This window comes from Lentinula edodes (genome assembly GCF_021015755.1).
Source record: "Lentinula edodes strain Le(Bin) 0899 ss11 chromosome Unknown C8R40scaffold_1, whole genome shotgun sequence".
Lineage (NCBI taxonomy): Eukaryota > Fungi > Basidiomycota > Agaricomycetes > Agaricales > Omphalotaceae > Lentinula > Lentinula edodes.
Window position 1 is genome coordinate 279,133 of NW_025764307.1, and position 25,483 is coordinate 304,615.

Below are 25,483 nucleotides of genomic sequence, written 5' to 3' on the forward strand. Positions count from 1 at the left end.
GACGTCGACGACAGTTTCGAGAGTGAGAATTACGGGTTGGTGGTGACCGTCAAAGATGAAGGAACGTTCTATGAAAACTTGGTTCTAACTTCTACAGATCGCATCAAATACGACATCAACCTGGACAAATATCCCCGGTCCGACTCTAGACGCGGAAGGTTTTCTTTCCTTAACTTTTCACTCGGCTCCCATTATAGAGACTACTCTATACCGTCAGATTGAGATATGCTTGAGAAAGAGTAAAATTCTCTGTTCACTCTGGTACTATTTATTGTGAGCCCTACCAGAAACAATGAACCCGGCCCGTTCTTCCGTTCCTCTTTACAGCTGACGTCGATGTCGATTTTGCTTTGAACGTCAATGGCGACTGCGACGAGCCTAATTTTTGCGTCGTGAAATCCGGTCACGAATAGCATGTCATCTTTTTACAACCCTCGAATCTTCCCTAAATCAGTATTCAGCACTAAGTTTACGAAAAGACATGCTTCAAATTGGCCCCGGGCTCATTATTCCCGCTTTCCTTCCTTTTTCACCCCGACGCCCATAGTCAAATATGACCTGAAGAGACGCGCCTTGTGGCTTATACCGGTTGCTGGTGGACTTGCCTTGTATCTTACCCCTCCGCAAAAGTCTCTAATACCGACTCTTATATCATCTCCGGCTGTTATCCCATGTCGATCCTCTGATTACACAGAGCAAAGTCCTGTCATATTATCTCCCTTTGAGGATGACTTCAGTGTTGGATCGCGGCTTTGGCTTGTTCTGCGGGACAAAATTTGGGAGCCTATCTTGACTGCGAAGAGGTTTATCGCTCTCTGCTTTATTTTTCTTCCGGTAATCCTCACCAGTCCTATGTTGTTGGTGGGAAAACCGCAGAAAAAGTCCAAGAGAGATGGATGGGGTGCAATATGGTGGTATGGCTTTTTAGCCAGGCGAATGGAGTCTGCCGGTCCAACCTTTATCAAGGTACGTTCGCTTTCACAATTCCCTTGTCGAAAATCACTTAACCTTTCATTCATCAGCTTTCTCAATGGGCAGCCTCTCGTGCAGATCTGTTTCCAGCATATCTTTGTGAAAAGCTTGGAGCTCTCCACTCGCATGGAAAACCTCATTCTTTTCGGCACACGAAGCGAGTTATTGAACAAGTCTTCCAACGCCCATTCAAGCAAGTATTCGAAGAGTTTGATGAGGAGCCTATAGGCACTGGAGCTATCGCTCAGGTATTTTAACTTCTACCTCTTCAACGGTTTACTAATTCTATTCCAAGGTCTATCGAGCGACTCTCAAGAAAGATCTTCTCCCTCCGTCTTATCTGGGACCACGTCGGCACAAGAAGATGCCCGCCGCTGCTCTCAACTCTGTAACGCTCACAAACCCCCCTCCATCCGTACCCACCGCCGCCGTCGCCATCAAAGTCCTCCATCCTCGAGTCGCCAAAACAATATCTCGCGACCTCTCCATCATGTCTTTCTTCGCAAATTTCATTACATTATTTCCTGGAATGCAATGGCTGTCTTTACCCGACGAAGTAGATGTCTTTGGCCAGATGATGTTCCAGCAGTTAGATCTACGGCACGAAGCAGAGAATTTGCTCACCTTTGAGTCAAACTTTGGGTCTCGGAATGTCCCTGTAAACTTTCCGCGACCGCTACAGGTTTGGTCAACCCCACATTTGCTTGTAGAGGAATTCCAGAATGCGTTACCTCTAGAAACATTTTTGAAGAACGGAGGAGGTCCTTACGACGAGCAAGTAGCCACGGTTGGCCTGGATGCATTCTTGAACATGCTTTTGCTGGACAATTTTGTTCATTCAGATCTTCACCCGGGTAATATCATGGTCAAGTTTTCCAAACCAGCATCAACTCGATACCTTTTGAAGAACCTCTGGACCTCAATCACGCATTCCTTCTTTCACAAATCCCCTGAAGATCCGCCAGATCGAGGGATCATTGTCCCTGATTATTCCGAGTCTGATTCTATTGTAGAACGTCTTCGTTCCATGACACACGACCGCAGTGCTTGGCTCAACGAACTCTCTTCTCTTCATGAATCGGGATACATCCCTGAAATTGTCTTTATCGACGCCGGACTAGTAACGACCCTCTCCGCAGAAAATAGACGAAACTTTCTCGATCTTTTCCGTGCTTTAGCTCATTTCGATGGTTATCGTACGGGTCAGCTCATGGTCGAGCGTTGCCGATCCCCCGAGTTGGCCATAGAAACAGAGACGTTTGCGCTAAAAATGCAGCATTTGGTGCTTAGCGTCAAGCGCAAGACTTTCTCACTCGGTCAAATCAAGATATCCGACATACTCACAGATGTGTTGCGTGCTGTGCGAGAACACCATGTCAAGATGGAGGGGGACTTCATCAACACCGTCATATCCGTATTATTGTTAGAAGGAATTGGGAGGCAATTGGATCCCAACCTGGATTTATTCAAGAGTTCACTGCCTATACTCAGACAGTTAGGAAGTCAAATGGCGAGGAAGGAGCCGGTCACGAAAGATTTACCTTATACTAATCTAGGTGCATTCATCAAAGTGTGGGTATGGCTGGAAGCAAGGGATTTCATTGCTGCGTCGATTGTGAATGCGGATGATCTTGTCAAATTTGGATGGTGAGTAAATGTGTTCTAGCTATGTGCTTATGACCTTTCTAAGCTCTCGTTATTTTGTAGGCTTACACCAACCATCTGATTCTTCATCGATCATCCCCCAGTAGATACACAGAATGCCTTGGTCGCCGATTCTACACATTAACTCTCGCTCTCGATTAGATTGGAAAAGACTTTTAAGACACTGTAATCACCCTTCAACCTGTAACTTAAGTCTTTATACGTACAGCTATCATAAACCAGCATTTTACACATCTCTCGCTGGATGTGCAATATACGTTCTTCATACTGAGTTAATTGCCAACTATATTGGTACGGAAGTAAGTATCAATTAATACAACATTTTCTAGCTTGGAGATAAGCAGCACATAAGATCGTTAGTGCCTTCCCGGAAGTCCCACTTCATCTTCAATTCGCCAATGTCCGACAATACGCATCGCCTCAGCGTCCCCGCTCTCTAGTTCAGGCGAAGATAGAATCGCCGACACCATTTTCCAAGGATCCCGTCCGCCGCCGTAACGGAGAATCTCATCCTTGTATCTTTCACCTAGTCGACGGCTAAGAGGGTCTTCTGAGAAAACGTTACCCCAGACTCGTGAAGCGATGGCACGGTCAAGAAGGTAGGAATAGTATGTGGCACCGTATCCAAACAGGTGTCCGAATTGCGTCTGGAACGATGTTCCAGACACGTAAGGAATCATCCCGCGCGTGTTTTGTAACTTCGCGTACTCCGAGGTGGAGTCGAAGTTGCGGTCGAGTACGGCCGGTGAGTGGTATATTTGGTCGAGAGCAGCTAGGAGGATTTGCTGATACGTGTCAATGGCGTGGCAAGGGTCAATGTGATGATTCGGTGACTGTGCCAAGGATGTTGTGGAGTCGGGGTTGAATAACGAGAGGACCATCGGGGAGTTGAGGAAATGCTCCATTAATATAGACGGAAGCTCAACAAAATCGGTTGCGCAACGCGTACCAGCTACGTTCTGGTATTCTGTTCGCCCTATCATTGCTACACAGACAGAAGCTAATAAGCCACGAGAAAACGCAGATAGATTGCACACACTTACAATGCATAGCGTGTCCCATCTCATGAAATAGTGTATTGACTTCATGCCATTGGAGGACAGTAGCACCCCGTGAAACTGAAGGTCGAGCAAACTCGCACAGTAACACTACAAGCGGTAGCTGGTAGACGCCTTCCTGTTTGGGAAGGCGATGCCGTTTGACAGCTTCGAATTCAATGGATTCTTGTATACTCCTGGGGTCCAGAATTTCTTCAAGACGATCTGCATTTTCGTCGTCGTCGTCTGTCCGACGCGAACAACGAACAGTGTAATGGGCTGCGCCACCTGGTTTACCCCTCCGCGCAAAGAGATCGGCGTAGATCCAACCAATGACACCCTGTGTTTCATCAACAACCTCGAGTTTTTGTACATCTGTATGCCAAACTTCTCCTGAGGCAGCGTGCACTGGTCGGAGGCTGATTCCGTATAAATGACGGAATAGTCGTGAAAGGGCCATAAATACCGTGCCCAGTGTTAATGGAGGTAGCGAGATGGGAGGTGCGGGAGGTTCAGGTGGGCAGTAAAAGTCTCGATCCCAAGCTTGTATTATCGGAAAGGGAGGTGTGTTGAGATGTTCTTGTTTCCGTAAGCTCAAGGAACGTAGCGCGCCTTTTACTGCTGGAGCTGTGTGATCCATGAGGGCATTGAGAAAATGATTCACATTCTCTAAAGACTAATGATGAAGTTTCTTGAATGCCGATTCCATATCACTCACCTGGTGACTTCGCCATTTTATCGTCGAGGGTCAGATGCGCAAAACTTTCTGAACCAACCAGACGGGACAATTCAGCGCGTTTCCTGAGCATGGTCTCCAGGATGTTGATCTGTTCGGGAGTACTTGAATTTGAGGCAACATAAACTCTACGTCTGGGCTCTTCATCTGGTGCAGCACGCATAATCATTTGAGCTTGTAATGACCCAGGATAGACCAAAAGATCGCGATTGGTAAATCTTGCTTGGAGCTTTAACCTGACGCCCATACCCTGATCCTTGAGTCCGGATAGCTCTTCGGGTTTGATTGATGCTGGAGGACGAGGTGTGACAACACCTCTTTGGAATTCTCGACCTAGAACGAGTATTTCGGTCGAGAGCGCAACGAACCTATCTCTTTGATCTGGAGGGAGGTTGATAGCAGACTTTTCAAAGTCCCTCCAAAATATAAGTGCGGTCTGTATTGCTTCGGGTCCTATATACTCAATGATATCCTTGTCCGTTAAAACAGCTTTCAGTACCTATATGTTCTTGAGTGCAACGTTCGAGATTGGATATTGAAGACTACGCACCTCATAAAGTCCAACATGAGTGTTTAGAACATTCATGAATTCACATAACGCTTCGTATGCATGATTCGCGGCGTCAACCCAGACACGATCTGGATGCGCATTTCGGACCAACTCCGAAAGATCTATCACGCCACAAAGCAGGTCGCTGAGTCGGTCAAGGTTTTTCACGACCTTGAGCAGTTCGTCCCGAGACTCCTGAGCTCGAAGAATGCGGTCTGTGAGCTTCTGAGCTCGAAGTAGAGTTGCATTGGTTAGAGATATAAGTGCTCGGGGATTAATCAATGAGGGGTGCCCGAATAAGCCAGTGTGCGACCACGGAGAGGAGGAGGATCTACTCCTGGGCTCATCGAACAGGGTGATTAAAGCTCTATCGTCTACAGAAGCTGGGATCGTTGGGGCAGCCTGGGTAACAGCAGACCGTCGACCGCTTGAAGACCGGAACGCGTCTTTCTTTGGAAGGCATCCATGGAATTGAAATATCTTTCGGGGGCATTTAGGACGAGCATTTCTCGCAGCAGTTGCGAGCATCAAAGAGAGAGAGGCAGAATGATGATCATGAAAAGACTATGTAAGTCTGGAATTTTGTCCGCACGTGCACGGAATCGCCGAGGCTTGTACCTGGCTTGTACATTCAATCTAGACGCTTGCCCCAGGTAGCCCCTACCCGAGGTTCACACTTTAGAGCGAGAACGAACAATCTAAATCCTGGTGAACTCTCCAGTACGTATCATAGGCTAGTAGCAGGGTAAGTACTATTCTTAGTATATACATTACGAATTGGCATCGAGTATACGGTAGTGTTGGTGATGGCGCTAAAAGTAATTGTGCACAGATATACGTTTAAAAGCGAAAACGTGAGTCATGGTGAGAGAGGTGAAAGGCTCCCTGTCATGACTTGATTGAGCTCGGCTTGAACTTTTGGAGAGGGCGAAGCAGGAATATCGACACCAGAGTCAGCGTTTGTACCATGACTGCCGCTCGCAGGAGGAGAAATACTGTGATGGGTGGGAACATCGATATCCATAGGCCCGCCATTTGTTGAGACTTCCGCGTTCAATACATTGCCATCAGCGTAGTTCGTCTGATTACTGGTCGATGTAGGAATGACTCCAGGCTTGGGGATAGGCTCGACTGCATAAATCCAGTACTTGGACTTTTTTCTACCCGCGACTTGCTCAGCTGCAAACTCGGTGGGTTTCAGAGCCGCCGCGCCGGTGGTTTTTACCTTAACTGGTCTATCATTGTTTGAGAACGAAGGGCCGGCCTCAGAAGAATTCGTGCTGAGGGCACTGTCATCTGTGCGAGCGCGTTTGGTGGGAGGGGTGTAATCTAGCAACATCTCTTCTGGTGCGCCGAGACGCGCGGATCGTCGTTCTCCCCGCCAGTTACTCCATTTGTCCTGCTCTGCCTCTCGTTTGCCATTCGCGTTAACCACCGCTGCGCGAGTTGAGCGCCGCTGGCCTTCCTTGGATTTATTTCGACGTGAAGAACGCCGTGAACCATCTTCATCATAATCAGCATTGTCTTCTTCATACCCCTCATCTTCCTGAAAAGTGTACTCATCGCCATCATCCTGGGAAACCAGATTAAAATCAACCATGACGGGATTAAGAAACTTGATATTGCGAACCTCACTGTACGCTGCATTGTTGTAAACGTAATCTGGTTTCCTGGTTTGTCGGCGCGTCCGAGTTTGTCGTAGCTCTGCTTGAGCCATAAGTAGCTTGCGTTGCTCGATCTTTCTTTGCACTTTGGCCACTCGCTGCACAAGGAAAAATCTGAGTAAAATACAAATCGAGCCTGGTGCATACTGACAGCTAGTTCAGCATCAACAATTTGCAGTCTTGATTCCAGCGCCTCGACTAATGCATGATGTGAAGCTTCTTGTTTTGTCCATTTCTTGGCCTTCCCCTTTGTACCCGAAGGTCGTGGTGCAGTTTGTTTCAAATTTTCAGTAATAGTCATATACTCTTCACGAGTCGAAGAAATGCTCTGAAAAGTTGCGGTTGTTTTCCAAGGATTTGTAGATATATATACACGAGGGGATTCTGAGGGCAGGGTTCAGTTGATACGTCACACGGAGGTATCCGCAAATTTGGGAATCTGGGTGAACAGCCCTGCAAATACGCGCAAATACGCGTCTGCTGAATCAAGGAAAACGTACGCACTGTCGGAAACCCAATATCGTCTGCGTTGAGAATCTTGTCCGAGAGGCAACATTTGTAGACTTGTTCGACTATCTGGGTCTGAAGGATCCGGGGGAGCAGTTGCAGGATCTTTCTTTTTATTTTTGTTAACATTCACACCCCAAGCACGATCAATCTTTGCTTTGATGTCTGTGCTATGGGACAACTGCAATTCGACAAGCTGGCGCAATATTTTGAGCTGAACGAAACATGGTATAAGGTATATGGGGTAAGCACTTCCACGCGCAGAACACGTACTTTGAAGTCCCAATCAGCTGCAAAGAAACCTCCTTCGAGACTTGAAAAAGGATCCACGTTCTTGTTCAAATCGTCGTTCCAATATATGGTTCTTTCTGGAGTTTTGAAATAGTCACCCAACACTGCAGCCACAGTGCTGGAGATTTGATCCTCGCTACGGAACCACGAAACATTGTTTCAAAGCGCGTTCTATATCGTGCTGAACAATCCTACCTAAGGTTACGCGTATGAGGACGAAGATTCAAGATGAATCGGGTGAGTACGCCAGTGACTATCACATTAGGTTCTCGCAGTAGAAGCGCATTTTCGAAACTAAATCAACCGTTCCCGATGGATTATGAGTACAAGTATTCGTGACACGAAACTAGATAAGAACTCACTCCATTGGTGTTTCAAGTCCCTCAACCTTGCCTCGAAGATTTGTGAATTTGCAAATGAAAGAATATATGAAGAGGGATTCCCAGCGGTCAGAAGGATGTTTTGCATTTGATGGCGGGCAAACATGGCCTTTAGGAGCCGTTGCCATAGTATTTGAGGCGGAGGAGGAAGTATCTCAAGTGTTGATGGAGGTGAAGAGTAGAGAGTGTTACTTTATGTCACGCGCGATCTAGGATATTCGTGCTTATCCGTGCGAAATTTCAATGCAAAAGAATTATTTCAGAGTTACAAGCTGATAGAAATACAGAGGCAAGAATAATTGATAATCGTTTGATAAAGCAGAGAAAGACAAAGGCTCCCAACTCTTTCTCTACCGGGAGCCGATACCGCCAATCAATACCGCCATACCGACACACAGCATCTTATCCAGGTCCGACCTGTAAAAAATTGTTTGAACAAGGAAAACCCCATACAAGAAAAGATATACGCACTTTGGGAATATCGTGGTGCTCGGAAAGAGATTCCAGATGTGAATTGAACTCGTTGACCCGATCCTTATGAGTCTTGTTAGCTAACTTGGCAACACGCTGAGCAAGCTGTATGATGATTGTAAGTCAAAGCTACAGCATAAGAATTGCTTTCTTTAAACTCACCCTTTGCTTCTGTACCTCCTCAAATCGACGCTCCGCTTCGGTCTTGACTGGTTTGCCGTTACCTGCAGCAGGAGAATTCCGACTACTACCTCCGGGGGAAGACGGATCAAGGTCATCTTGCAGCAGGAGCTCCTTCACCCTTTCACGTTCGCGGGCCCTTTCTGAGTTCGAAGTAGAATTCGAGCCTTTGGATTTTTTCTTCTTTCTGTAACAAGTTATCAGTAATGAGAATGAACCGAGATATGTTGATTGACTTCTTGACTATCCCGCCATCATTGACGGTACTCTTGAGTTTCAGGGAACCTGCAGGCCTAACATCATATGCGTTCGACATGGAAGTTGCAGCGAAAGCCACGGTCTCAACATCACGTAAGTAATTTGATCTGTTGTATTCGGCCAACAGGCGACCTCCTTCCTTCCTCCCGTCGTGTGCACCTGGGTTTTCAATGGCCATACTGCAATCCCCAATAACCTTCATAGCCTCTATACCAACTGTGACACGTTATTTCACCTTGGCTACTGTTACGTTATCTCTGGTTTACGCATGGCTCCAATGGAATTCTGAAGGCGCGAAGCTGTTTCCGTATCTGGTGCTTGTGCCGGGCTCAAGCTTGTTCTATCCTTGGACATTTATAACATCTGCCCTTGTAGAAACGACCTTATGGGAGGTATGACTTGACTGCATTCAGCTGGAATGTACCTCAGTTTATTGTTGTTCTAGCTAGCAATCACTGTCATCACAATACCACCCACCTTGAAATACTTGGAACGACTGTGGGGAAGCATAGAAACCCTCAAATTTATAATAGCTACTGTCTGCGTCTCGAACATAATCGCGTTTGGATTCAACTGGATAGAATTCATCGGTACCAGCAATGCAGACTTGTTTCTGTTCGTCTCGTAGTTACCACACAGAATCCTGCTGACTGATTTCTAGGTATGGCATGAACTATCATGGTCAAATGTCGCTGCAGATTGGGGTCCTTGTCGCTTTCACACAGCTGATTCCTGAACATCAGGTCCAATTTCTAGGTTTTCTCAAGATGCGAGTCAAGGTAACGCAACCTCAAATATTGCCAGTGGCTTGTTCGTCTAAACTATTTTTCAGAGTCTACCCATGACATATCTCACTTTATCAACCGTCATGACCATCCTTGGCTTCCAATCTCCTTGGATTATCATCCAATTCGGCTGGTTTGTCAGTTGGATATACCTCCGCTTCTACAAAAAGAACTCCAACGATACAGTCGGAGGCGTCGAAAGTTATGGAGATCGAAGCGAAACATTTTCTCTAGTATCATGGTTTCCTCCATTTACCCAGTACGTCTTTCATAACTGTTACGTCTATTCTCATTCACCCTGTGCCCGCTAGCATTGTCTTGGGTCCTGGCGGTAACTTTGTCTACAAGTGGGCAAATACCCTTCACCTCATACCTTCTCATGGCGGAGACATCGAAAGTGGGTTTAGTACAATACCTGGGAGTGCTCGGGCGGAGGCTGAAAGACGACGGTGAGTGCGATACCCTTAATTCCAAAATTCTGGCGATTCACGTTTTTGCAGCGCAATGGCCTTGCAGGCCCTTGATCAGCGCCTTGCTAATACAAGTTCTTCAACTCAATCGACTGCGCCTGTTTCAGCTCATACACCTCGCCCGCCACCCGCTGTCGCTTCTCCTCGACCAGAAAAAGTTGCACCTCCAATTGATCACGTTGCGAGAACTAGTTCCGACTCAGAGAGTGGAGATCTTGGTACGACGGAAGCTAGCAAATAGTATACACATCATGATTTGATTCTTGGCATCACGCTCTGTATAATCTACAAAAGGACGATGCTAGTACGATACTCGTCCATACCGTTTAATTATATCTCTATCCCATTTTCGTGTATGTACATAAGGAGCTCAAACTGTCGACTCTGGCACTGGCTGTGCTCCCACGTGAGACCGTTTCCTCTTTGTCCTGAACTTCCAGCTCCCATAACGCGTTGATTATGTCGCGCCGACCATCAGTTAGAGCCAGTCGTTCTTCGTCAATATCTACCATCACACTCGGTAATGGCCATGTAGACGGGTCTCTTGTAATGGTCAAAATGCCCTCCTCCCAAATGACATCCTCTGCATCATTTCCCAAGATGTCAATGGACAATCTGGACCCGGACGAGTTATTCGTCAAGCACAATATTTCTGAGATAAAGCAAATACAGCAGCGGTTGAGGTACTGTCACATTTATTCGATATCAAAAGAGGGAGCTAATGAAGTGCGGATATAAATATAGAAACGATGCTGACGCCAAGCAGGAAGAGCTCCGGTTGATGGTGGGGTATGTCGAGTCTAGCTTTTCACTTTGTCTATTATTTAAAACGTAAATTGAAAGGGCAGAGAGCGATACAGGGACCTCCTCCAAGCTTCGACGTCTATAATATCCATGGCAAACTCCGCTCAGCGTATGATTCATGCTTTAGAGGATACCAAGAACGCCATCTTAGCTGAACACCCTCCGTCAATACCCCAGCCCACCCTTGTCAAATCAAATGAAGGTGGGAAATGAATTAACTTCGATACCTGTAAGATTTCTGAATACGGGGACTTTGAACAGATGTACACCTCCAGGCGTTACAAGTGCTCGCAGCGCACGTTAAACTTCTCTTGGATGTCCCAGAACACCTTTGGAGAATTTTAGAAAAGAAGAAGTATTTTTCAGCAGCGTGGCTATATCTGCTATCACGCGTTGTACATCGAGCATTAGTACGGGAAGAACAAGACGACGAGGCGTGGCGAAATCAGGGTATAGATATACTGGTGAGTCGTGTTCGTGTTCAATCGTATCAGGACTAATGAGGGCATATTGCAGGAATCATTTCCACTTGTTCAACGCCAATGGGAAGTGGTGGCTCAATTTCGGTCGCAAATTGTTCACAAGGCTGCCCTTTCGTTACGGGATTTCACTACCCCATCACAGGTACAGTTTCCCGTTTTGGCTCGCATTCTTGGCTTGATTGACGAGCTAGACAACCTGTGCGACTTTGCTTACACTCCATCTACTTGATTCACGCCCGCTTTCGGAAACATTGACTGCCTTATTGGATCAACGGTCGAAATCCCTCAACACCATCTTTTCCAAAAATCCGACTCCCCGAGGCTCCATAAGAGAAATCAAAAAATGTATCCTCGGTGCCCTTCAGGCAATATCGCAAACGATCCAAACCTCTCGAGATGTTTTCCAATCTCGAGATGCTCAACTTTCCCTCATCCGAGCGACTCTGAAATTCATACAAACTGATTGTGTTCCCTCTTCCGGCCTGCCAGTTGAACTACAGTTGACCACTCAGTCGCTCCTCAGTAATCTTCCCTCTTCTTCCCACTTCTCGGCCCTTCCTCGAAGCTTGACGTCGTATAAACCTCATGTGGATGTTTATTCTCAGTTTTCCTCTCTGCCTCCAGCACACTTGGACAACAAAGTCTCGGAATGGTTCCAACGATCTACGGACGCACTGCGGATATCATGTCGAACATGGTTATCAGACACCAATAGCGTTAAGGTTGTGTGGTCTATCAGGAACTCCGTACGCATGTGGTTGCAGTCATCTTCAACATTAGAATCTTCTGAAACTGAACACTTGAATTCCCTCTTTGATGATGTCTGTCGTGAATACATCGCTGAAATTTGGAGGATTAGACTGTCCAATGCTGAGACAGCTTTCCGTGATCAACTTACCTTTGCTGTTACATCGATAAAGGATTCTTCCACAGATACAACAGGTAGCGCAAAACATCGTCCTTGGAAACTGTTTGATCATTCTTCACTCCCATAGATGTTTCTCCCATAGCACACATGTTTGATGCCCCACCATTACCGACGGTATCTCAAACAGAGGATGTACCACTACAGAAGTATCGGGCTTCTCTTCAGTGTCAATTATCCGGTCGCGTCTCCTTACTGGATAATGTTCTCAAGACTCTTGAAAAATGTGCAGCTGCACTGCAAGAAGATCTTTTGCAAGTACTTACTGGGGATGATACGGACACCACGTACGCTTATCTGTCATGGATTTGCTACTCACACATACGGAATGATCGGTACATAGATCACTCATTACACGACTCAAAGTATCATACCAGCCCCATGCCCAAAGACTTTGCACAGCGGCGCTGGACAGCATTGAAACCTCAGCAGATACATTGCCTGACAAGACTGGTATATATGGTCTTTAATAACACTGTCTATAGGGCTGACTAACTCTATGTTTCAGAGCTGGATATCAGTGCTCTTGTTTTTGTTGGAAGAATTGCTGAAGAGTTGTCGTCTTCCCTTTTCATTTCGAATATGTCTTGTACCGAGGCAATGGCACTAGGCAAGGGGCAACTCAATCAGATTTGTGTCGAGACAAAAACTTATGCTTGTGGAAGATTTTCTATATAGGGCTAAATCCATATACAATTCAATCATAGATCGATGGCAAGAATTCACGGTGCTTCACGTACTTTCTCGCCATCGAATAGCATTGCCTCTCGCGGGTTTCAAGCCATCGCCTTGCAGTGAGTATCTGCTCGTATATCTTCGATCCCTTCTATTCAGACCATCTTTCAGCATCTCCTTCTACCAACTTAATGCAGTCCTTGCTCCTGCTTGCGGAGGCCATACAAACTCTAGGCTTCTCTGGAGATTCTACGCGACACAGTCATCTCGCCGATCGGGTGGTTCATCTGTTCATCGGTCGTCTTCTGGATCAGGAATGGGAGCACAACAAAATTCAGACACTATATGATATAGGCTTCTTACGGAGAATCGCGGAAGTATGGGGCTCACCCTGGACTGATATCTGTGAGCTCTTAGACGCTAGAACATCACGCGTCCGTGACTCGGTAGGTTTTCGCAATATCGTTTATGTGTACATACCTTATTAAACTTTCGAAGATTGGTATCCCTGACGAAGTTCCCTCTGATGAAACACTATCATGGATGAGCGCTGATCACCTAGCTAGAACCCAAACAATCCTGGCTGCAATACTGCCTTATCCTGTTGCTACTAGAGGTACTCACACTCCTGCCGGAAAATCGGTCTCTTCGGATAAGTTTGCAGCGCTCCTACCCTTGGGCGTCCCTTCTTCAGATAAAGAGTATCGCGCAGCTATCGAAGTTGCCAAACCTTCATCGAGGTTCGCGATGCTTCTAGTTAACTAGAGCTTGACAAGCAATGTAATTCGCCTCAATGCTGTATCCATTTTGTTCTCCGTGGGTGTAAGGACCCACCAACAGTGATATCCGATCTTGAGAGTCTTGATTTTCGGTCTCTGTAGTCATTCCAAGCAATGCTTCTATTACAATGGCTTACACTTCTTCTTGATCTTGGTCTCGTGGTAAGGGTGAAATTCAACAAAATCAATCGTTGCAGTGATTGAAGATGTTCGTCGTGTCAATCCTTGGATCGCCTCCACATTCCTTTCCAGTGCATACTACCAATCCGTAAAAGGAAAGGTTCTCCAAAGCAGTGACTGTGAAAAGAATCATCTTGTTTGAGGGCGAGCAAGTTTTCCACCCGTCCTCATTCTATCGAGTACTCAAATGAACAAATCTGGTAGGCTGCCCTCTTGGGTCCTTTTGCTTTCCTTACCTCCTTCCCCAAGATCCTCCTTTTGTCCCTAATCTAGCCCATCTTTGGGTACCATTCATCACTCTTCATGTTCTAGGCGAAGTGGGCACCATATTATTATTGCTCACATATTTCTTTTCAAAAAATGTGCACCGGCATCCCACCCTCGTTAACTTCTGGATAACATGGCTCATATATTCAGTATCATACACCCTTCTGTTAGTTGCCTGGTCTTCTTTTCGAAATGACTTATGACCCCTTCCAATAGATTGTACGATAAGCAACAATATACTAATCCAGACACTTTATGTCGCGTTCAGGCAGCCATGGTAGATGGGTCACCTTCCTTGTACGTTCCCCTTCTTTCAGAGTCCTCATGCCGCGCAATGACTACGCTGCCCTGCAGGGTTGTTACCGCAGGTTTAGTAGCGGTGATACAGGTTAGCTGATAGCAACTCTTCCTTGGCTTTTCGGTGACCGACTAAAGATGATACAGATTTGGAAAAAAGTGCACCGGCCACCCAATTCTATCTACAAGTTGACTTTGACTGCAAAGCAAAAATCTCGCATAAGTCTTGTATTGGTGGGATGATTTCTCTCTGCGGATGTGTCGAACAAGGCTATAACAACGTCGCAGTTCCTTTTTGTCCCTTACATGGTGTTCCTGGTCTTCAGCATTGGGTCAGCATTGGTAACCATTTCTCTGTATCTCTTTTCGGTTCCCTTCTCAACGTCATGTTACAGGTCGGGAGGAAGGATTTTTCGTTGACAAACCCCATGAACGGTCTGTACTGCTCTCTCCATGTGGATGGATTGTGAGTTAATCCATAGCCTTTGTATCAACTTTCAACACAAATTTCCCCTCTAGCTCCCGCTACAGTATTCCTGCATATTGCACTGTTGTCATGACTTTCTTGCTGGGCTTCGAAGGTGAGCATTGACATGCATTTACAAAAGGACGCAAGCAGTTTATGAGACATCGTAGTTGCCATCTCTTACAAATATTGGAGAACGCGAGCAACGACGGCGCGAGCGTTCACACTCCTCAAAAGAGATCTACCCTTCTCACTCATTTTACGGATGCTACTGTTCAGTGTGGTCTCAGTAATGGTGATAAGGTATTTATTAGTGGAATACCTGTCAGCCACACTATTTAGCTTTTCTGCAGTATAGGCATCATCTACATGTCAAACTGGCTTGTCCCATGGCCTTACATGATGCAGGCCACTTGTATGTCATATTATAATCTCGGCTTGGGAAGTAATGGAACTGACTGACTGCCTGTAGTACCTTTGTTTTCGGTATGCGTATTCGGAACGCAAAGGGATTTACTCATGGCTTGGGCGTGTTGGCATCGCTCAAAACCAAAGCCACAGTTAAAGCTGCTTCAGATAACAGAGATGGCCATTTCAGAATCAAATTTGGCTCGATTACCACCCGTTGGGATTCTCGAAATAGCGTCTGCTAGCGGGTCTAGGACGAGATTTAGTAGTGCACCGTCATCGGCAGTGGAGAGAGGGACAGTATCAGGCGAAGAAACGGTTTGACGTTCGCGGACGAGATGGAGGAGCAAAGGAACATGCACCCGCTTGTTTGTATTTGCAGAGAGGAGAAACCGAAACTAATAATAAAACAAATGAATGAATAGTAGGCCTCTGCGAGTTCACGCTCCTCCACTATTCGAAAGTTAGTCAAACAACAATTGTACACAGTAAAGGAGACATACACAAGGATGTTATTGCTGCAAACACAAGTCAATATAGGACTAGCGGAAAATAGGGTGCCACGTACATCGGTATATGAATGAGCTTCACAAAGTAGCCAATGAACCCCATAACAGCGAATCCCACCGCGACTGCTTTACATATTTGTACGAACTCTGAAGGATGAGTAAGAAAGCGAGGCTTGAGCTTTTGCGTTTCAACAAACCTTTCTGTGAAGGTTTTGTGCAACGGGTTAGGAACTAGGACGAAGTTAGGGCCAATATACGGGAAATTTCGAAAACAGCACATACCTGGTTGCCATCTTGAACGAATTGTTGGGGAATTTCAACAAATTCTCGTAATTTATCGGACATGTTGTGGTGAAGAAGAAGAACGGTGAAGAGTTTAGGTTGGTAAAGAGTGATGGACGCTGGCAAAATTCAGAAATGAAAGTTCACACGAATGGACACGACTTCACAAGTTTCAATAACACCCATCCGAGGTCTGAAATCACTATCGTTCCATTTTCCCGTTTTTTGACATGGTTTTTTAGTCCCGCATGAATGTCCTTTCGAGTTGGGCTTTCTCGAATCGGCATTGCACATCCCAAATGTCTACCGAAACCAGTTGATTTGCGTCTCTATCGCCAACTCCATTCTTCTGCAGCTATTCACAACTCGGTTAGGGAATATTTGGCCTCGTTGAAGACTGATATTCAGAATCCAGATGTGATTCACCGCGATTATCCACTTTTAACATGGGAGATTAGGCAACTAAAGCAGGCGCGCCAAAATCTTCTTAACAAAAATGACATCGAGACTATGCTGGAGGCCTTAGCCCTTTCGGCTCTGCCAGAGGACCTTTCTCGTATAGAACAGATTTTATCCGACATGTCAATTGTCTACGATGTCCCTCCTTCTTCCGAAACACACACAGTCATCATTCGAGCTCTGATTCAGAAAGGAACTTTCCAGTCCGTGAAGCTCTGGTTGGAGCATATGCCGAAGAAACCAGGTGGTGTTGAACCTACCATAGGACATTACCATTTGGTACTCGAAGCTGGTCCACGATTCTGCACATTCAAAAACATGATGCAGCTTGTTCGCGAGATGCGACAACGAGGTTGCGAGCCAACAAACGACACGTTCAAACTTCTTGCGCAAGCTCGATGGCTGACGACTACCCGGGTATCCAGAATTCCCCTACCTTCCGACTTTACCCCAATTTTCCGACATATGCAGGAAATTGGTCTTCCATACAATACTACCGTGGCTGATATGATCCATGTCATGTACCTGGACAAGCAGCGCTTTCGATATGCTGAAGAAATCATGGTTTTATACAACGACTCGTACTCTGATCTCCTACCACCTGGCCTATTATGGGAGAACGAGTGGCTTCTTCGCTTGTCTGCAGCTGTAAAAGAAGGAGGTGTAGCCACTGGTTTGAAGTTGATATCGCAATATAGAGAGGAAGGAGGGAAGCCTTCAGTCCGTACTTTGGGAGTTTTCATGCAGCGCATCACGCGCTTCGAACACTTGTGCAGTGTTCGAGACCAGCTTGGTATCGCTCCCTCGCAAGAACAATGGTCTATGTTACTCTCAAAGTGTGTCAAGCGGGGCACCATCTCGGAAATGTTGGAGTGCTATAATGAAATTAGGAATGAAGGCGTAATGCCCACCGCCAGCGCAATATCTCGATTAATTCAGTCAGTTCTGGCTTCCCCTTTATCCGACGCCGTCGACACCTCCTTCAAGATTTTCAATGATTTTACAGATTCGCTTCCAGACCGTTGCGATCTGCTTGAAAGAGAGACGCAACGCTCCCTTGCAGATCTATTTTCTAACATGCTCAGAGAGGTTACTCAGCACTTGGACAAATATGCGCCCATGAAGGAGCTAATCCTTAAAGAGGCCGAGGTTCACAATGTTCCTCTTCAAAGTGCAAGTGCATATCTCACTGCCATAAGTATGAACTCTGCACGCACAGAGCGCGACGCCATGGAAGCATATCGAGAAAGCAAACATATTTTGGATGAAGCTGGATATATGACAGTCCTGGATATCCTGAGCCGAATTTCATGGAGTGATAGGATGGAGCCACGGGTTCCTACCATCTCTTTTTATTTCGAGGTTGTGAAGGATATGAAAGCCGCTCGCTATTCTGTAACCATGACTATCTATCTGATCCTCCTTCGGTCTTTACGACAGCTTGCCAGCCGCACAGCTAAGAGTGTTGGATTTCTGCACTTGCGCCATGATACGCTTGCAGCTACCCGCCAAACTCACGACCTCATCACCCTCGACTCTTCGATTTCGCCCAACATCGGTCTTTGGAATGCGTTATTGGAAAACTACCGGCAGCTGGGATCTTTTCCAGATGCACTTCGTGTTTGGGATACTATGTACATATCCCGAACATTTGATCGAGCCAGCGTCAACATTATCCTGACGACTTGTCGCGAAGCCGGTGGTTTGGATATGGCGGGACAGATAAAAAGCAAACTGGAGAGGTCCGGGTACGTTTTTGACAATTACAACTGGAAGGCTTGGATAGCTTGTCTATGCGACGCAGGCAGAATGAACGATGCGTTACGCGATATGTGCACCATTGTAAAGGATCCTGATCCAGAGATGGCTCAAATCATTTTGGGACGCCTGAAACCTGACATTAAAGTGAACGTTATGGCTGCGATTCAGAAACATCGACCTAAATTGCACATCGCCCTTCTGGAGGAGGCATCGGCGTAGGGTGGGGGTAGAGCTCAAGTAATCTAGAGAGGAGCAATCTATGGATTATGTATTACTCAGTAGTATAGGATGATATGCATGGTCTGAAAGCTAATAACAATAATTGCGGAAGTACGTTGATGTTGTGTGTGCGCCTGGTTGAACAGCGCTCCGAATCTTTACAGCCGTCTAGAGGAATGAAAGCCCAAGAAAAACAAGATGAAATGAAGGTCCAGAGTCTAGGTGGTGGCCAGTTCTTCTACAGAAGGGCAATCGCACTAAAGGAATTGACATGTTATTCTATGTGATATTACATGAGGGAAAACACTTACTATGAGGTTCAGATCACCATAAGCTGATTACATATAGTTGTTGATCAAATGACGACCTGTGAAATTCGGAAAGTGGGACTCACCATCGTCTATACGGGACACAGTCGGCCAAAACTTCTTCTCTTCTAGGTACGGTAAAGGATATGCTGCAGTATGGCGAGTGTATGGACTAATATATCCGACATCCGTAAGATCAAGCAGCAGAGGAGAAGAACGTTACAGCGCACCGGTTCCACTCTGTATCAGGAAGAGTTAAGACATGCATAGGATGGGGGGCATTCTTCAGCACATTGTTGTCTTTCGGTTGCACGCCAGAAATGACATCTTCGGCTTCTTTACGTATTTGTATCATAGCGTCGCAGAATCTTCAGTAGCAAGAAAGGGTCAACGACAATAAATCATCATCTGTATTGTGCACCAACCTGTCGATCTCTTCAAGTGTTTCTGACTCAGTAGGCTCGATGAGCATACAAGTGGAAAGGGGCCAAGAGCATGTCGGAGGATGGAAACCGTAGTCCTATACAGTATTTCGGGTTATATCAGGTCAAAGTTAGATTAATACAAGCCTAAACTTTACCTGAAGTCGTTTAGCAAAGTCCATGACTTTCAGCCCAGCCTTCTTGTCAAACTCGGCCAAGTCAATCAACAACTCGTGTGCGACACGTCCATTGACATTTTTATACCGAAGGTTATAGTGGCCAGAAAGCCGACTAGCCATGTAGTTGGCATTTAGAAGTGCAATTTTTGTGGCGTTGCTCAAGCCCTGACCGCCCAGCATTTTGATGTATGCCCAAGAAATGAGGTGAATAGACGAACTTCCGAAGGGACCAGCAGAAACAGCGTTGATAGCTTTCTCGCCAAGAGGCATCACCGGATGGGAAGGAAGGAAAGGTGAAAGGTGTTCAGCAACACAAATTGGTCCAACTCCGGGTCCACCTCCGCCATGAGGACTGACGGAAGAATCGTTGAGATCGAAACCCAGATATGATCACAGAACTCACATAGCAAACGTTTTGTGTAAGTTCATGTGGCAGACGTCTCCTCCGCAGGTTGCAGGATTGGTGAGACCAATTTGTGCGTTGAGATTGGCACCATCCAAATAAACCTGGCCCCCGTTGTCGTGAATTATTTTGCAGGCCTAGGAGGAATCGTAATCAGAAAAGGAAAGAGAAACCCAAGACTGCTTCACCTACTTCTTGTACGCCGTCTTCGAAAACGCCGAAAGTGGAGGGATACGTGATCTAAATGGAATTAACAGCAGAGAAAGGATGCCTCAAAAACCCTCACCATGAAGGCAGCCAGTTTGTCTTTGTGCTTTTCAGCTTTCGACCTCAAATCTTCAATATCCAGATTTCCATCATCTTGGACCTTGACTGAAACGACTTTCAAGCCGGCCATGACCGCGCTCTATTAACTGATTACCATATTATTGGGGCGAGAGTGAAATTTTCTTACGGCTGGGTTCGTACCATGGGCACTCAATGGAATCAAGCATATATCCCTAGCACTCTCTCCACGGGACTCATGATAGGCGCGAATGACACAGAGGCCAGCGTATTCTCCAGCAGCACCAGAATTCGGTTGAAGCGACGTCGAGTGGAAGCCGGTGATCCTAGCGAGATCTTGTTCCAATTCCTGTTGGAATAAGGTAAGACACATGGACATATTCAGTAGACAGTAGATTGCGGCGAGCCTTAATGATGGTATGATATCCTTGTACTTGGTCGAAAGGCACAAACGGATGGATACAACTGTATTCCTCCCAAGTGAGCGGTATCATGCTGCTAGTACTGTTGAGCTTCATTGTACAACTGCCGAGAGGTATCATGGAATGCACAAGGCCAACATCTTTCGAAACAAGATGGTTAATATAGCGTAACATCTCAGTTTCGGAATGGTGCTTGTTGAAGACCTGATGAGGAAGAAACTCCGATGTCCGCTCTAGTGAAGAAGGTATAGCTGGGGCATCGGGCTCCCGAAGCTGTTGTAGGGACACCGACGAGGAAGACGAGGCAGTCGCAAATACGTTGATCAAGTCCACGAGATTGTTGGAGGTAACACTTTCGTCGAAGGTAACACCAACATTGTGGTCGTCTATTTGACGCAAATTAATGCCCGCAGCGATAGAGACGTCATGCATGTCTTTAGCGTTCGATACCTTCACGGTAATCGTGTCAAAGAAGGTTACATTAGCAACATCATACCCAAAGGATTCAACGGAATCTTTGAAGACCTGCGCGAAGCCATGTACTTTGTGGGCGATACGTCGTAGACCAATGGGACCGTGATAAACTGCATACATTGCCGCCATATTTGCTAGCAGCGCTTGGCTTGTGCATATATTACTCGTAGCTTTCTCGCGTCGGATGTGCTGCTCTCGAGCTACAAAATGAATGTTAAACAGGACGCCACAAGACTTCAGGGTACGCACTTTGTAATGCTAAACGATAGGCCGGTTTTCCGGTTGCATCCCGACTGCGACCCACCAAGCGACCAGGCATCTTCCTCTTCAATTTTTCAGTTACAGCAAAGAATGCACCGTGCGGACCACCGTAGCCAGAAGGTACGCCGAATCTTCCTTTAGTTTTGAAGGGAAAAAAGGTTTATTAGTATAGCATTGACTAAAAAGAACAGGACGACGATAATCCGCAAGCATAGTGAGTACCCACCCGAATTTCCAAGCACGATATCAGCACCCCATTCACCGGGCGGTTTTATCATGGTTAAGGCGAGCAAATCCGTTGCACAAACGACCAAAGCGCCTGCGACATGAACAGATTCCGCGAACATAGCAAAATCCTTAATGTGTCCATTGACGTCAGGGTATTGAACCAAAACACCACACAAATCTTTTCGCAACATATCATCCTCAATTGCTGATAACGCGTCCGCCACGACAAGATCGATATTGAAACCCTTCGCTCGGGTGCGAAGAACCGCTAAGGTTTGCGGAAGAACTCCAACATCAACTAGGAACTTTCGTTTGCGATAACCGGATGAGACGTAAGACATAACCATTCCTTCAGCCGCGGCAGTGGCTTCATCAAGCAGAGAGGCATTGGCAATGTCCATAGACGTAAGTGACATGACCATTGTCTGAAAATTGACCAATGACTCGAGGCGGCCTGTATGAATTCCTGTTAGTATATAGATAAGGAGATAATTATAAAAAGTAATGATTGACCCTGAGCAATTTCTGGTTGATACGGGGTGTACGGGGTGTACCATTGTGGATTCTCAATAACCTGAGAGGACACAATATATCAGTGACCGAAATGACCGCAAAGAGGTGTATGCGGACGTTACGAAGGATGACCGGAGGGACCACAGCACAATGATACCCCATACCTATGTAACTCTTATAGGGTTTATTCAACGAACCTAAATCCTTCGCCCTAGCAAGAAGTTGCGATTCGCTAAACGCAGGAATGGTCTTGTTGCTGATTTCGTCTGCAGAAATTCGAATTTTAGGAGGAACCGCTTCGTCAACGAAGGCATCCATGCTCTTGTAGCCCAGATGCGAGAGCATTGTATTTGTTTCGCCGTCATCTGGACCTATATGTCTCTCGGCGAAGTCATCCAAAGGAGAGAAAAGGGAATTAGGACGATGGGCACTCGCAAAACTCCTTGCGTGAGGCAATCGGCCAATGCGTGATAGAGCAAGGCGCAAGGCCGTCATTTGCCAAAAAAGATGGAGGACGTAGCGAAACAGAAGACCTCGTCAAACCACTTTTTATGCACTGGAACGTAAAAAAAACGATAAGGACTCGGTGGAATCTCACGGCCTTTGCCGATCGCGACGAAATCATGTCTGGAAGGGCAGCGTAAAGATGCGTTGACTCTAATCTCCTCGTTCTGTAGGCATTGGAATAATTTCTGGAGTTGAGTAGCCGACTCGACATCGAAGTCCATGAATTAGTTGACCCGTTATTACCGGTCACAGAATCGCACATTCACTGACGGGAAGGCGCCAGAATAGGCCAGAACTGGCCAGAATCAATAATTTCAGAACGGTACGAGATACCAACTTCAAATAGGATAGCATTTGAAGTACGTAGAAAACAAGATTCATCTGGTTTTGCCAAAAAAACGCGTCGAGCGCGTCTGTACGTGGTGTATGAAAAGGCATTTTAGCGCTCGAGTGGATGATAAAAAATTTTTTCACCGTGACCGTACGGGACTGATAAGGCTTCAGGAACTCCGTCTCCTTGCCTGCGATCCGCAAACAAATAAATCTTATCTTATCATGACGATCATGGCACCTATATCTCGCAAGACCCATAACCCTTCATTGGAACCTAAACATGGAAGCAGGGATGTGAGTCAGAGGGTAGTGCAGGAACTACTACTCACAATACAAAGCAATGGTTTTCTTATCTCGGTCAATAGGGTGTATAAGTTGACCAAATATCAAACTTCTTGTGCAAGAAGAATATAACGTTTCTGCTCCAAAACAACCTGAAACAACCTCAAAAACAAAATAAACTTTAACGTTGAGGTAGGAACTCGCGTGAGTGAGAAAGCTTGAGAAAGTGAAATCAACGACTTCACAACCACAATTTCCTTTCATCGATTCAACCATGGAGGTTATATCTTCTCTGATAGTAAGATGCACACCCCTTCAACCTAGTGCGAAGCTCTTCACTTGTTATTTTAAACAAATGTACACCAGGTGGTCATTTGTTCAAAATGTAACACCCCACAGGAGCAAAATGTAATCGGTTTCATCTCATATTACAAAGACACCCTGTTATAAATACACCCTAATCTCACAGGAATAAATCTATATTTTATTTTACCAGAAGTGCAACGGTTCGGACAGAGGATCCCGTTTTAATTTGTTTATTTTGAAATAAAATAGTACTACATAGAACGTTCAATTTATGGGGGATTTTACCTGAATATCACCCGATTCGAGCGTGATGACCCTTCCTTTGCTCTTTCCGTCCTGCCTCTCCAATCGAAGTGTGGTCAATATTTCGTCGGCTATATCGACAGTGGATGTCCCAACACCTATCTGGCCTTCATACGATGCAGTGACGGTTTTTGACTTTACAACCATTACAAAATCAACCACGCCGTTTTTTCGATGTGGTACTCCTTCCCATCTCCTTATCGATGCAATGAATCCTAATTCCGACGCTACAACATCTAAGGCTCGTTGTAGCTTGGCTGAAACTGAATCCTGGTGCAATTGTTCTTTACAAGCAGGATCAGCTGTGTATGTTACCTTCACCTTCACTGTCTTTAGGCCGCGCTCTGAAATGGTTGTTGCATCTACGTTTGGGCTGGGTATGAATATAGCAACTGGCTCATCCTAAAAGACATAATAAGTAGGTATACATTGAATATCTTTTGAGACTTACCGATCTCACACTGGAGAGAGGCATAGCAGCGGCAAAAGCGGCGCAAACAAGCCCGAAAACGAAGAGAAATGAGAGCTTGGAGCTCGAGGAAATTCTGGAATGATGGAAAGACATGCTGACTGTGAGATTGAAAAATGAGGCAGTGATTCAAGTAAACGAGAGCAAAAACGACCCACACAATAGGTGCGCGAGCGAGGCGATACTATTTCGGAGAAAACCGGTGTAATGAGGAAATCTGGATAGCCGGGGATGTAGGGAAATCGTCAGGGAGAGGCAGCGTGTACTCGAGGGAGCCAAGTCGTGGAATGTGAAGAGATTGGGAATTCCAAGAAGCGCTCTTTTTCAGAATGAACTTGTCTTTGACCAGCAAAGAAAAGTCAATTAGGTGGCTGACTAACGGCGAGCGAAAACGGGGGTGATAGAAAACCTGGTAAGGACTATAGCCTTATATATACGTATGTCGAATCCTGGATACTTACATAGCATGCACAAAGCGCAAAAAATGCTCGTTTCTTCTAGCCGGGAATTCATTGTCCTAAGTATGTATGCGTCTTAAACGGGTGTGGCGCATAGCGAAACCTGGTGGAACGAACAGGAGAGGGATATAATCAAGATTGTATTGAATAAAGCAGGGAACGGCGCATGGTGGTGACAGTGATAGGCGTCGAAAGAGGAGAGATAGATAGGCGTCGTGTGTAGCGCACGATGGAACCTGGTGAAACTAAGGCTGACAACGGGGAGAGGGATATAATCAAGATTGTAGTGAATAGAGCAGGGAACGGCACTTGTGGTGACAGTGATAGGCATCGAAAGATGATACGCGGATAACACAAGTTAATTTTAGACTCTCACGGTCACACGATCATCCGCTCTCTGACGATTTTCCATGGTTGAAATTCCAGCCAAACGGCGTTTAGGCCAGCTTTCCGATGTCGAAGATCTCGCTGCTGAACGCCAACCAACTCCTGTTCACCAAAATCATGCTTCGCTCGTCCGCTCTGTTTATCAGACAGTATGGAGCGAGTTCTGCGAATGGAGCAAGCAGGATTTCGCTAACTCTATGAATGATCTCGGTATGCCACCCGCGGACGCAAATACAAGGGTGAAGGATGCAGAAGACTCCGACATTGTAGGAGAACTGGGGCAACTGAATCTGCAGGAGAGGGAATTAACTACATTAACGGATCCACATACAATAATACTCGAGGCTCCCTTCGAACCCCCGCCGTCATATGATAGCTGCAATCCTGTCTCAAACAATCACTTCACTGGAGACGATGCCAGCCATATGCCATTTTTACCTCTAGCGGACGATCCTTCTTTTGAC

At 46.0% G+C, this 25,483-nt stretch overlaps 11 protein-coding genes across 11 annotated transcripts; 5 read left to right on the forward strand and 6 right to left on the reverse strand.

The window, feature by feature from the left end:
• Window positions 1–122: 122 nt before the first annotated feature.
• C8R40DRAFT_1075884 (protein kinase) lies at window positions 123–2,870 on the forward strand. The gene is made up of 4 exons (XM_046226893.1): window positions 123–966; window positions 1,023–1,220; window positions 1,268–2,619; window positions 2,680–2,870. The coding sequence occupies exons 1-4, from the start codon at window positions 415–417 to the stop codon at window positions 2,696–2,698; spliced, it is 2,121 nt and encodes a 706-aa protein (XP_046092032.1). The 5' UTR covers window positions 123–414; the 3' UTR covers window positions 2,699–2,870.
• A 123-nt stretch (window positions 2,871–2,993) lies between these two features.
• Window positions 2,994–5,488, reverse strand: C8R40DRAFT_1164370 (mitochondrial intermediate peptidase; the record flags this gene model as incomplete). Its single annotated transcript, XM_046230485.1, has 4 exons — window positions 2,994–3,622; window positions 3,681–4,343; window positions 4,393–4,909; window positions 4,961–5,488. The coding sequence occupies 4 exons, from the start codon at window positions 5,486–5,488 to the stop codon at window positions 2,994–2,996; spliced, it is 2,337 nt and encodes a 778-aa protein (XP_046092033.1).
• Window positions 5,489–5,653: 165 nt separating this feature from the next.
• On the reverse strand, window positions 5,654–7,992 carry C8R40DRAFT_5256 (uncharacterized protein). Its single transcript, XM_046235337.1, has 6 exons — window positions 7,785–7,992; window positions 7,618–7,716; window positions 7,405–7,558; window positions 7,129–7,345; window positions 6,776–7,008; window positions 5,654–6,722 (listed from the first exon to the last, which is right to left on the reverse strand). Exons 1-6 carry the CDS (start codon window positions 7,928–7,930, stop codon window positions 5,820–5,822), a joined length of 1,752 nt encoding a protein of 583 aa, XP_046092034.1. The 5' UTR covers window positions 7,931–7,992; the 3' UTR covers window positions 5,654–5,819.
• A 9-nt stretch (window positions 7,993–8,001) lies between these two features.
• C8R40DRAFT_1075896 (uncharacterized protein) lies at window positions 8,002–8,791 on the reverse strand. The gene is made up of 4 exons (XM_046226894.1): window positions 8,690–8,791; window positions 8,436–8,640; window positions 8,274–8,378; window positions 8,002–8,219 (listed from the first exon to the last, which is right to left on the reverse strand). The coding sequence occupies exons 1-4, from the start codon at window positions 8,767–8,769 to the stop codon at window positions 8,205–8,207; spliced, it is 405 nt and encodes a 134-aa protein (XP_046092035.1). The 5' UTR covers window positions 8,770–8,791; the 3' UTR covers window positions 8,002–8,204.
• Window position 8,792: 1 nt separating this feature from the next.
• C8R40DRAFT_1075897 (eukaryotic integral membrane protein-domain-containing protein) lies at window positions 8,793–10,363 on the forward strand. Its single transcript, XM_046226895.1, has 6 exons — window positions 8,793–9,103; window positions 9,157–9,326; window positions 9,373–9,490; window positions 9,544–9,755; window positions 9,808–9,945; window positions 9,997–10,363. Exons 1-6 carry the CDS (start codon window positions 8,882–8,884, stop codon window positions 10,205–10,207), a joined length of 1,071 nt encoding a protein of 356 aa, XP_046092036.1. The 5' UTR covers window positions 8,793–8,881; the 3' UTR covers window positions 10,208–10,363.
• Window positions 10,364–10,860: 497 nt separating this feature from the next.
• Window positions 10,861–13,617, forward strand: C8R40DRAFT_1032602 (uncharacterized protein; the record flags this gene model as incomplete). The annotated part of the gene is made up of 10 exons (XM_046223274.1): window positions 10,861–10,972; window positions 11,032–11,234; window positions 11,287–11,394; window positions 11,444–12,194; window positions 12,248–12,464; window positions 12,521–12,630; window positions 12,686–12,835; window positions 12,885–12,971; window positions 13,024–13,298; window positions 13,351–13,617. 10 exons carry the CDS (start codon window positions 10,861–10,863, stop codon window positions 13,615–13,617), a joined length of 2,280 nt encoding a protein of 759 aa, XP_046092037.1.
• Window positions 13,618–13,988: 371 nt separating this feature from the next.
• C8R40DRAFT_1075906 (uncharacterized protein) lies at window positions 13,989–15,336 on the forward strand. Its single transcript, XM_046226896.1, has 9 exons — window positions 13,989–14,011; window positions 14,295–14,375; window positions 14,433–14,466; window positions 14,523–14,609; window positions 14,664–14,707; window positions 14,771–14,841; window positions 14,895–14,956; window positions 15,012–15,144; window positions 15,195–15,336. The coding sequence occupies exons 2-9, from the start codon at window positions 14,334–14,336 to the stop codon at window positions 15,301–15,303; spliced, it is 582 nt and encodes a 193-aa protein (XP_046092038.1). The 5' UTR covers window positions 13,989–14,011; window positions 14,295–14,333; the 3' UTR covers window positions 15,304–15,336.
• Window positions 15,337–15,413: 77 nt separating this feature from the next.
• On the reverse strand, window positions 15,414–16,103 carry C8R40DRAFT_1164375 (SecE/Sec61-gamma subunits of protein translocation complex; the record flags this gene model as incomplete). Its single annotated transcript, XM_046230486.1, has 5 exons — window positions 15,414–15,647; window positions 15,704–15,767; window positions 15,818–15,905; window positions 15,956–15,989; window positions 16,041–16,103. The coding sequence occupies 5 exons, from the start codon at window positions 16,101–16,103 to the stop codon at window positions 15,414–15,416; spliced, it is 483 nt and encodes a 160-aa protein (XP_046092039.1).
• A 90-nt stretch (window positions 16,104–16,193) lies between these two features.
• Window positions 16,194–18,454, forward strand: C8R40DRAFT_5682 (uncharacterized protein). Its single transcript, XM_046235484.1, has 4 exons — window positions 16,194–16,231; window positions 16,283–17,417; window positions 17,439–18,247; window positions 18,304–18,454. Exons 2-4 carry the CDS (start codon window positions 16,293–16,295, stop codon window positions 18,353–18,355), a joined length of 1,986 nt encoding a protein of 661 aa, XP_046092040.1. The 5' UTR covers window positions 16,194–16,231; window positions 16,283–16,292; the 3' UTR covers window positions 18,356–18,454.
• A 134-nt stretch (window positions 18,455–18,588) lies between these two features.
• C8R40DRAFT_4816 (glycine cleavage system P-protein-domain-containing protein) lies at window positions 18,589–22,667 on the reverse strand. The gene is made up of 15 exons (XM_046235201.1): window positions 22,092–22,667; window positions 21,975–22,035; window positions 21,460–21,915; window positions 21,222–21,368; window positions 20,484–21,172; window positions 20,246–20,425; window positions 20,078–20,197; window positions 19,984–20,031; window positions 19,792–19,928; window positions 19,368–19,740; window positions 19,213–19,307; window positions 19,018–19,155; window positions 18,874–18,959; window positions 18,791–18,813; window positions 18,589–18,736 (listed from the first exon to the last, which is right to left on the reverse strand). Exons 1-15 carry the CDS (start codon window positions 22,467–22,469, stop codon window positions 18,698–18,700), a joined length of 2,970 nt encoding a protein of 989 aa, XP_046092041.1. The 5' UTR covers window positions 22,470–22,667; the 3' UTR covers window positions 18,589–18,697.
• Window positions 22,668–23,666: 999 nt separating this feature from the next.
• Window positions 23,667–24,270, reverse strand: C8R40DRAFT_1164378 (uncharacterized protein; the record flags this gene model as incomplete). Its single annotated transcript, XM_046230487.1, has 2 exons — window positions 23,667–24,107; window positions 24,157–24,270. The coding sequence occupies 2 exons, from the start codon at window positions 24,268–24,270 to the stop codon at window positions 23,667–23,669; spliced, it is 555 nt and encodes a 184-aa protein (XP_046092042.1).
• Window positions 24,271–25,483: the final 1,213 nt, after the last annotated feature.